General features: G+C 35.0%; 1 protein-coding gene across 21 annotated transcripts in view; it reads right to left on the reverse strand.

Moving 5' to 3' along the window:
* Positions 1 to 12166, reverse strand: part of pde7a (phosphodiesterase 7A) — a 53202-nt gene that overhangs the window by 9980 nt on the left and 31056 nt on the right. For 17 of the 21 annotated variants that reach the window (XM_067377127.1, XM_067377130.1, XM_067377129.1 and 14 more), the window contains exon 2: positions 2089 to 2149. In XM_067377127.1, coding sequence (XP_067233228.1) covers positions 2089 to 2149 — 61 coding nt within the window. Of the gene's footprint in view, positions 1 to 2088; positions 2150 to 11682; positions 11874 to 12166 lie in introns of those variants that run through there. The other 4 variants (XM_067377132.1, XM_067377134.1, XM_067377137.1 and 1 more) reach the window with 1 other exon arrangement.

Consider the following 12166-nt stretch of genomic DNA (forward strand, 5'->3'; position numbering starts at 1 on the left):
GTGACAGAAAGCAAAGAAGTCGAGTCAGTGTGACACGGAAGTGGTGAACTCGGACATGATCAACTAGTCTGATTATGTTAACGCCACAGTATTCCATACAACCCCAGTGGATGAATCAATGTCTTCTGAAGCGAAACGTGTGAGAATACAAAATTTTCTTTACTTTTTTTAAACATTAATCATTGCTTCTGGTCTAGTCATACAAGCATTCATGAGAGGGACACATAAGTGCGCATCAATCCTCGCACCAACTTCACAACGCACTTACATTTATGTCAAGCTGAACTTGTGAAGACACCTAAGACAGTTGGCCGGAAGTGATGGTTTATAGTTAAAAGAGTTTAAAATTAGTATTTTTCTCACAAACATCATTTCACTTCAGAAGACAGTGGTTCATCCACTGGGGTCGTTTGGATTGTTTGTGGTTTTACAAGAGTCAAACGAACATTATATGGATTCACAGAGATTGATTGTTTTCCTAAAAATCTTACTTTGTGTTTTTTTTTTTTTTGAAGAAAGTCAGTAATATACATCAGAGATTGCATGAGTGTAAGTGAATCATGATAGAATTTTCATTTTGGGGTGAACTATCCTTCTAAAAAATGTATATATATAACAATACAAAGTACCTGTCAAGTTTGGTAACATTAATTTTTTAATTGTCTCTTGTGCTCACCATGGCTGCATTTATTTAATCAAAAATACAGTAAAATTTATATTACAATTTAAAATATTTTTCTATTTTAATAAATATAAAAATGTAATTCATTTCTATGATAGCAAAACTGAATTTTCAGCATCATTACTCCAGTCTGCAGTCACACATGATCCTTCAGAAATCATTTTATGTTGATTTGCTGTTCAAGAAACATTTATTTATATCAATTTCTTTCATATTGTTTCCAAACGTTTGACAGATACTGTGTATTATGCCAAAATCTGTGCAGTTTACTTTACAAATCCACTAGCAAAAAATTTGCACGAATGTTTTCTGCTTCTTGAAGTTATTTCCACACGCATTTTGCCATCCATTCACAGGATACTATTGCATTTAACAATACTAAAACAATAAGAAAACATTTAACATTTAAAGGTGCTCTAAGCGATGTCACACGTTTTTAGGCCAAAACATTTTTTGTCACATACAGCAAACATCTCCTCACTATCCGCTAGCTGCCTGTCCCCTGAACACACTGTAAAAAAAAAAAACGTGGTCTCTGTAGTCGCCACAAGCTCCGAAAATGGCAATAAAAACAAACTGGTGCAGCCTGGACCACGAAACATAATAAACATGCTCCAGCCAATAACCGACAAGAATGATTTTAAATGCGCGTTCATGACTGTTTCAGGAAGCACGGAGGGGAGGGGGAGGAGGAGGAGGGAGGGTCTAGCTAGCCTCTGTTTTGTTTGACATATTTGAATGTCAACAGGAAGTTACTCCGCCCAGGATCGCTTAGAACACCTTTAACTAAAACAATCCTTAAAGTGCGATTATATACTGCAATAAAACTACTCCTAACTCACTCTTAATTGTCTCGTTTTCTTATAAAATGTCTAAATATCCTTAAAGACAAGATAGATTTACTTGAAATCGAAATTGCGTAACATAAGACAATGACTAAAGGCATAAACCTAAGATGCTTCTTAGGTTAATCCGACATGGGATTGCGTATACTTTTTCGATGTCCATTTTGTTCATACGCAACGTTTAAACATCAGGCCCTTTCAGATGTTTCAGTGCTGTCCTATAAACTCAAAGGGTCACCAGGGTCGGCAATCAAGCAGAGCTGGGGCTTGATAAGTATTAAATCAAAGAAAAATTCAGGGAAACACTAAGCAATTCCCTGTTGAGGAATGACTTAAGCCGTGTATGTAATGACGAGATTATCAGAGGCTTTTTGACTGATGGTTGAGGCTCTCCATCCCCTCTGTTACACAATCTGTTGTATAATGCTGCGCTCAGTAACTTCCAGTGCAGAGTGGTTCATCTACCCTGTGTCTGCATTCGTTTACAGGTTGAGAGAGTATGTGTGTGTGTGTGTGTGTGTGTGCGTGCATTAGGCAGGGAACGGATGGGATGGTGCTTACCTAGCATGCGAATATACAGAGCAGTTTGATCAGAGCTGTCATAGGAGATTGCTCCGCGTCTCTGCAGGGGGAAGAGATGCAGACGAACGTCAGTATTTGCATTTACTCAAACACGTGGGGAAAAAACCTATACAAGCCAAATGCTCAGCAGTGTATATTCAAATAAGGCACCACAACTTCAAGAAAGAAAATAAGCAATTTTTATATATAAACTGTCATATTTTGCTCTGTTCTTTGAAATCATCTGCCATCTGATGCACCTAAAATGTACCCATGTAAACATGCTTTTATACTATACATTATTAAACCGATTCAATGGGATTTTAAGAATAAATGGGAATTTAAAAAGGGGAAAACATGCTTTTAAAGCACCTTGACAAATAGAAACAGTACACAAATAAACAATCCAAACTTCCTGATCAAAGATGAAATATCATGGTATATGACTGGTAATAATTTATTAGTATGGTTTAACAAAGTGCCGTAACACATTTCAGTAATAAATAACACTATAATAAATAATAATAAAGATCAATTAATAATAATAAATAATATAATTTAAAATACTATAAATATGCTATTAAACACACTTACGGATGAACAGATATTGATAATCCGCAAATTATTTTATATTTATATTATTTTATAAAGGCTTATCAACTGCTGATATTAAAATACTGTATTATTTTGTATAAATAAATCAACTGAAAACAGCATAAATTAAATTCAATCATTTAAAAAAAAACAACATTAAAACATACAGCAATATTTTATTTTCTGCTATTTACATTTAACAGTGTTACTAAATTCTTAGTGTTTTTAAAGTAACTTAACATGCACATTTAAATATACAATAATTAGTGTATATATATATATAATATAAATATATATATATATATAATATAAATATAAATATATATATATATAATATAAATATAATATATATATATATATATATATATATATATATATATATATATATATATATATAATATAAATATATATATATATATATAATATAAAATATATATATATAAATATATATATATATAATATAAATATATATATATATATATAATATAAATATATATATATATAATATAAATATATATATATATATAATATAATATATATATATATATATATATATAATATAAATATATTATATATATATATAATATAAATATATTATATATATATATATAATATAAATATATTATATATATATATATATATATATATATATCAGTGCTTCCCACACATAGACTTTACTGGGGCGGGCCGCCCACGTATAATAACGGCCGCCCAAGTATATTTGGAGACATTTTTGCTTTTATTATTTTTATCCTCATACTTTTATATCCGCGCAAGATAATGAAACCATCCTCGATCGAATAACTAGTCATTTCATACCTGCTCTTTATATGTACGTCAGAACCGTTTACTCCCGCTAACATTCCCACGGGCGCTGCATTTTGCAAAGTCACTAGGCGGCGCTGTTGCGTGTTCTACAAGCTCGCGCAACAGCGCTTCAGTCTGCTTCAAAGTGATTCTCAATCAATGAAAAGCGCAGAATTTTGCCAAGTGATTGCTAATGAACACAAGTTGATGAATTATTACAATGTCTACTTTATGGCCTTTATATAAAATGTTTTAGACGATTGTAAGAATCTGAAGGATCAGCCTGCAATAGTACAGACATTTCAAAATAAGAGTACCTGTGTATTTCGGGCTTGTTTATAATTAAAAGTCACACGCTAAGTTTTTTCTTTTTCTTTTGGGCATTATTGGTATTTTGGTTACACTAAAAATTGTATTTAATTTGATTTCCATTTAATTCATAGTAAATTATTGTAGTCTCCCCCACAGGAAGAAAAGACTAAGAACATTTGACACATTATTCATTTTATAAATTTTACTAGTAAAATCTGTGTCCCATTCACTGAGAGAGACACTATATGACAGCAAGGAGAACATAGGAAAAGCAAAACCATTTAAATGCTGTAATTTTGCATAATTTACAATGCATAATAATGCATAATATTAGTATGTAATTAAATGTAATATGCTATTTAATTAAAATTCATTTCAATAAATAAAAACACTGTTAAAAATCACACATTATTTGTTTGTCACATGTAGTAGACCATTTTTGTGCCGTGGGTAACAGGAGGATTTTTCGCCCGGCTACGACCGCAAGCATATTTCAAACCTGTGGGAAGCACTGGATATATATATATATATATATATATATATATATATATATATATATATATATATTATATATATATATATATATATATATATATATATATATATATATATTTTATTCCAAATATCAGATTAAAACAATGCCATGAGGCCTCACTTCAAGTATTCCACTACAATTCTTCAAGTAATTCTTCAAGTAGCCATGTAAATAAAAGAGTGTGATAGTTGCCCTATACCTCTAAACACCTCTAATATGAGTGACTGGCCAGTCTGTGACTTAAACACTCAGTTACACTATAATCACGTGAGGGAAACGCACATGCTGGAGGGTTGAATGTGAGCTCAACTCTGTTACCAGCCCAGCCTCCAGTGCACATTTCCCAGCAGCAAGAGGAAGCTGGAGCGGAGAAGCCTGCTTCACTGAATTAAGCGTGCATCATCTGTCTAGTGTAATCTGCTCTCCTGTTCATTACGCTTCCATACAGGGCCATTCAGAGATTAATTCATGAACAGACACTCGCACCACTGCTCATTATGCAGATGCGAGCATGATTGGTCATCCGCGAGCAGTAGGCGGAGCATTCCCTGCCCGCAGTAGTCGAAAGAGGTCTTTGTGTGCCGAACGCGTAGTTTTCGTACTTGTCGTTTCTTAAAGGTAGCACAGATTTAATTTTGAAGATGTTACAGGCACTGCTAGCACAAAGCACAACTAGAGGACAGCACAAGGGCTTGTAATAAAACGCTTCTTGAATACATCAACCTTTCTCGGTCATATTTTCTTTGTCTCTGGCAAGTACTGGTCCATGTGAACTCAAAAAAAACTTATGAATAAAGGGGATCCTTTGGAGAAGATGAGGAGGAGAAAGGTTCACTGTGAAAACACAAGATCTGGCACGTCTTGTGCCGCCATATACCCAAAAAGAACCCGTGCATACGCAGACAAAGACAAGCACTTCAGCGCAGCTTTTAGATGGCTGGTTAGGGTGTCCCCAGATGGCATACAATTCAGTTTCTGACGTCAATGGACTGAACCAATTTGCATACTTGATTTTTATCCATTAACAGCCCTCCCTTGCCTCGAGTCTCTGCCCAATAAAACTGCAAAAGCACAAAACTAGGACTGTCACTAAAGATGGACGATATAGCTGAAGAACATTTCAGCATTGCGACGAAATATCTCAACATTAATATTCAGATTTTCTGCCCAATTGTTTTAAATCAAAGAGAGAACAAAAAAATATATATAAAAATACAAAAGAAAGCTAATAAATAAAAGAAAAACATATTTAAGCATTCTTACCAATTAAAAGAATAAAATCATACATAGTAATAAACAGCAATATTTACCAACATATTTATACAAAAACATTTTAGTACATGAAAAATGTTCTATACAAAAAAATATTCTTGAGAATTACACAAGACAGTTATAAGCAATACACAGAATTAATATTTTAAATAATAAAATGAATATATATGTATGTATATATAAAATATATACATACAAATACACACACACTGTCAACTCAAATTATTCAGACATTTTTTATATATTTTTGATATTTTTAAAAGTTGGTGCAGGACACTATAGTTCATTTATGTAAGCAAAAAGAAGTAAACTGACATATTATACACAAAAATTCTTCATACAGTAGACTACCAGTTAAATTGATACATTTTCAGACACTTTTGACCTGACTATGTTTTGCTTAAGTGTTATCTGACATAAGATTATTTTTTCTGACAGTTTAACTCTGAGATCTTGTCATATTTAATTACCATTTTTTTAAACTAGTGAATAAACTGTATTAATGAATGAAATGTTCAAGGTGTCTGAATACATTTTTGTTTGACTAATATATATATATATATGTGTATGTGTATGTGTATGTGTATGTGTATGTATGTGTATGTATGTGTGTATGTATGTATATGTGTATGTGTATGTGTATGTGTATGTGTATGTATATGTGTATGTATGTGTGTATGTATGTATATGTGTATGTGTATGTGTATGTGTATGTGTATGTGTATGTATGTGTATGTGTATGTATGTGTATTTGTATGTGTATGTGTGTGTGTGTGTGTGTGTGTGTGTGTGTGTGTGTGTGTGTGTGTGTGTGTGTGTGTGTGTGTGTGTGTGTGTGTGTGCTTTTGTTTATATTACATTGTGGGGACCAAATGTCCCCATGATGTAATATAAACCTGAGTTCACCTACATTGTGGGGACCAGCCAGCAGTCCCCACAATGTAAATGGGTTTATAAATCATATAGAATGAGTTTTTGTGAAAAAGTAAAAGTTTGCACAGTTTCCTGTGAGGGTTAGGTTTAGGGGTAGGGGCAGGGTAGGGGGATAGAATGTACAGTTTGTTCAGTGTAAAATGCATTGAAGTCTATGGAAAGTCCCCACAATTCACAAAAACAAACATGTGTGTGTGTGTGTGTGTGTGTGTGTGTGTGTGTGTGTGTGTGTGTGTGTGTGTGTGTGTGTGTGTGTGTGTGTGTGTGTGTGTGTGTGTGTGTGTGTGTGTGTGTGTGTGTGTGTGTAAAAATCACACCAATGGCATGTAGCCATTAAAACCCTACACGACTGCGAGAAGCAACTACAAAGATGATTTTAGCACAATATGTTTTTATGTAATCCTGTGGCAAAATGCATTTATTAAAAATGAAAGACAGAGGGTCCGGTAATCTCCAGGCGGCCACTATTCAGTCAGGGTATTAATGTTGCTGAAGGCCAGTCTGCAGTTTCAACTTAACTGATGGCAGTGCTTTGAGTTAAGTTAATAACCAGTGGACAGATAAACTGTAAAACTGCTAAGTGAATATACAGGCTACAAAAACAACTGCACATACAGTAACCCTCATATGACACTTTGACATCCCCCATCTTCAATAACCACCATCAGGCCAGTGAAAAACAAGCCTAGAGTCATCCGATATTGCCGCGGCAGTATTTTAGTATCAACAAACTCAGTGTTTACACACATTACTTGGTGTTTTTGCGTGTGAGTAATTTCTACCAGTGAGCTGAGCGGGGCATGACAAACTCCCCAGCCGTGCCCATATGGGCTCAGCACACGAGCGGCATCAGCGCAGCCGGACATGGAGCAGGAACGGAGGAGTTGAATTTCTTGGAGAGGGCAATGCCGCTTGTACGCCAGCGAGGCATGACAGTCTGTGCTGTTTTGCTGACTTTCAGCAAGCAGGCTAGAAGACCAAAAAAATAATAAAACAAAAATAATAATAATAAAATAATTGAGAGTTCAGCAAAAATTACTTATTTCAGGAAGGCTGATTTCAAATCTTTATCAGAACTCAACTCACAACAGACAAAAAAAGAAAAGAAAAAAAAGTCAGTCTTCACTCCTTCTTTAATGGACAATTATCTATTATATTTTGAGAGTAGTTAAATGACTAGCTCAATTAAAAAAATACTTTCAATTCTGCTGTAAAGCAGCTCTAAAATAGTGTCATTGTTCAACTGAGGTCAGTTTAATTAATGCTAATAACAACAAAATACCAGCATAATATTGAAGTATACCAGCATTCATAAACAATGCTGATACCAATGCACCTCAGTCTCGTTTTTTTGTGCAACAAAGTACACACTAAAATGTTTTTTTAACAAATAACTGGGCAGAAGCATAAATATACTAGAGCTTCTGTACATTAAAGGGTAAAGACTTTGTAAATTATGTATTTATAGAATACATTTTAGCCACAAAAATCTGGATTGAATAATTTTATGTTATGCGTCATTTATAATTGGTCAAAAAGTTTCTTTAGCCGTCTAAACACTGTTGCATCTGTCTGACACAAGACTCTAAATTGCCTCAGGCGAACCTGGAACTCAAACCCATCCAGCAAGTTTGTTCAACAATTCATTCTTTTATGTGTCATTCATTGATCTTTCTTAAATACCTCATTGAGACATCATGTTCAACTAAACTATTTAGACAATCAACATCTCGTGCCTCAAAAATGCATTAAGTCACGCCTATTTCTCCATGATACTAGGCATTTGCGAAGCAAATGAATGGGCTTCATCTAATCGCAATAAAACAAACAAGCTCATGACTGAACAAGCAGTCAAGAAAATGAGATCTGAGAACATCTGCCATTTATCTACAATTACATAAAAGCAAAACATTCCGTATTTTATCTCTAGAATGAATCCAGGGCGTGTTAACTCTCTGTTTACATGATGGATTATTGTGATATGTTTGGTTTCACAATGTGGACAAACTACTGCTGTCCCCATTTACGTAGTTTTAATATGTAACTGTCAAATGTTTGACATTTGCCATTTTTTGGGAGTGTTCCATCTACACTTTCAGCATCGTCTGATCCAATGTTATTGTAAAGATTTTTCATGTGGGATATATGGGGACCATATCAGTTATGGTATCAGCTGATATTAGAGGTTTCATTTAAGTTGGTATAAAACGAGAACTCATCCTCTCAACTTTGTAAATGCATGTTATAGATCTTATTGTGAATAATTCAACCATGTATACTTTATTTTTATTTATTTATTTTCTTCTCTCTGGTGACATATGCAGAATTTCTCCAATCATTTAAGTCTGCTTAATTCCCAGGCCCCGTCTTACAATCAACTGCATTCATTTTTTGTGCAATGGCCACATCTCAATATCCAATCAACAAACAATGGCTAAAACTACAAAGTTTCTTTTTCGTTAACCTGTCACACTTGGATATACATCCCAATACAAAATAAAATCTGTTGCAACTTTATCAACTTTCAACTTTATCAATTTTTTCAAAAGCCAAAGCAACTTGTAGTGCAACTTCAGCTAACTTCAGGAACAGTTCCATTGGGGCAACCATATGTTAAAGGGTTAGTTCACCCAAAAATGAAAATGATGTCACTTATTACTCACTCTCATGTCATTCTACACCCGTAAGACCTTCGTTCAGAACACAAATTAAGATATTTTTGATGAAATCCGATGGCTCATTGAGGCCTGCATTGCCAGCAATGGTACTTCCTCTCTCAAGATCAATAAAGGTACTAAAACATTTAAATCAGTTCATGATTACAGTGGTTCAATCTTAATATTATAAAGTGATGAGAATATTTTTTGTGCGCCAAAAAAACAAAACGACTTTAACAATATCAAGTGATGGCCGATTTCAAAACACTGCTTCATGAAGCTTCGGAGCTTTACAAATCGAATCAGTGGTTCGGAGCACGAAGGTCACGTGATTTCAGCAGTTTGTCAGTTTGACACGCGATCCAAACCACTGATTCGACACAAAGATTCATAACGCTCCGAAGCAGTGTTTTGAAAATCGGCCATCGCTAGATCAAGTTAAAAAGTTATTTTATTTTTTTGGCGCACAAAAAAATATTTGTCGCTTTATAATATTAATATCGAACCACTGTACTCACATGAACTGATTTATACATGTTTTTAGTATATTAATGGATCTTGAGAGAGGAAGTACCATTGTTGGCGATGCAGGCCTCACTGAGCCATTGGATTTCATCAAAAATATCTTAATTTGTGTTCCGAAGATGAACAAAGGTCTAAGGGGTGTGGAACGACATGAGTGTGAGTAATAAATTACATTATTTTCATTTTTGGGTGAACCCGTCTCGTTCAAAAGAACCACAGTATGATAAAGTTTACTCAGAAACTGCCAAGTTCAGTAATACCTATTCCTTGGAAGTTATCCTTCAACGTTTTTGTTACCGACTCCACTGGATTACCACCACTATTTATCAAACCTGTCCAGAAGCTGATAAATCAATGTACTTCTTGCTACAGCTAACCTAAGGACTGCTTTGATGGTAGTCAAAGGCACGATTGCCACCTTTTATGAAGCACTTGAGGAATTTTAGCAATGCTTTGAGGGGTCTATTTGAACAGGTTAGCAGGCCTACAAGCCAATTATTGACACAGCGTTTGGATGCGAAACAAGTTAAAGGCTTGTGTGAAGAGGGACGGAGCCCAATCAATTCACCAAGAGACTTCACAGTAAAACGCCACAACCACAGCGGACTCAGGTCCACACCGCCGTCTCCCGCTTCGACTGAGGCCTTCAAACAGGGGAAAACACCATCACCACTTCCTTTAAACTAATCCAGGAAAAGGCAGTGGGAAAATAATTCAGCACTTTGTTCCTCTTTGTTTACCGCATGGATTGCCTGAGAAAAAAAAAAGTTCAAGATGAACTTTGTAATTTTTTAAAATAACCATTCAGATGGGAATAAAATGTCTATAAATCAAGAAGTTTCAATAGTTTTGATTCCACTTAGGCTAGTCAGCTAGCCTTAATATAAATCAACCAGACTAACTTTAGCACAGAATTTAGAAAAAAATCATTTTAAATATGGTACTACATTTTTAGATGGTCTAAATCAAATTAGCCAAAATATTGAATAATCCAATGCTCAATGGGTAGGAGATGTGGTTAAAGTCAGCAAGAAATAAAAATCTACCTATTTTCTCATAACATGTTATTAATCTTATTGTGAATGATTCACCCATGCAAATTTTAATCAAAAATCAATCATAAATCTATCTCCCAGTGAAACAACAGACTTATTTCAACAAACATGATGTTAGCCGGACTTCTCCAAACATTTTGTCCGCTTAAGCCCCGCCCCTTTCTTACAATCAACCACAAGCTCACACCCAGATCTACCATCCCATCATCCAATCAATATCCAATGGAAAAACCAACTCCCGACTCTACATCTTTTTTGTTTTTGATAATCCGCTTGAACGCTTCATTAAAATGAACATCACAAAACAGAAAGAAAAGATATGTCGCTACTTCTGTTTCATTGCAACATTAACAAGTTAACTAGAGACACATTAGAATTCTCTACGGATGTAACTATAACAAAACGAATATCACATTGCAAGCATTGTCTCCTCTGTGTTTATTTCTCAAAAAAAAAAAAAAAAAAAAACATTTTACCATACCAGAATTAAACTTCAAAAGCCTAAAGAGCTTTAATTACTCATACTTTTACCTCCATGAACATCTTGTGTAGAGTAAGATGTTCTGCAAATCATATACTCAACAAAACCAAACAGACGGTTAATTTGCTCTTCCCAAGGTGACTGCTATGGCTTAAGCCAAGGCGATTGGGTCTGTATACATTTTGGTGGGGTTTCCTCACTGATTCATAATCACTAATTGACTAATAAGCCCCATGCAAGAAACTTTCCAAGTGAAGTTATCTCTAAGTCACAATCTGTATCTTAACTGATCCACTTCAATATCAAGACAAAGAGTTTGGGGCTATTACCGGAGTTAGTTTTCGCTCTAAAAACAGACAAACACTTGTCAAGGGTTATCGTGTAATAAAAACTGAGCCAACTAGGAAATCCACCGAAACCTACCTTAGAAAGAATCCATCTGACAAGAACCGTGATTAGAGACCAAATCAGAGCTATTCCCATTGGACCTTGCGAAAACTGTGGACCATAGTCTCTGTGTCAGTTTGTGCGCAGGTGTTGCAGTGTATGTCAGTATGTGGGTGTATGGATTTGCGTACGTGTGTTCGCATGTGTGCACGACTGTAGATGGCCGAAGACCAGCTCAAGGCCCAGACAAAATGCGTGGTGAGCTTAGTGCAGCTGTCTTAGTTGTACACACACACACACACACACACACACACACTTAAACGAACGGTCCGTGTTAGCCCTAAATGTCTCTCTCTCTCATACACACTCACACACAGCCACCTAGCAACAGCCAACCAGACCAGCAGCACCACTGACGTACATGGTGGGAGGGGCTGGCAGCAGGAGAGCATGTTAGAGTCTTCTTATCAGCAGTGCAGAGAGCAGAAGGTATGCTTTATTTTCTAAATAAAACACTGTC

Source organism: Chanodichthys erythropterus, chromosome 23 (genome assembly GCF_024489055.1).
Source record: "Chanodichthys erythropterus isolate Z2021 chromosome 23, ASM2448905v1, whole genome shotgun sequence".
Classification (NCBI taxonomy): domain Eukaryota; kingdom Metazoa; phylum Chordata; class Actinopteri; order Cypriniformes; family Xenocyprididae; genus Chanodichthys; species Chanodichthys erythropterus.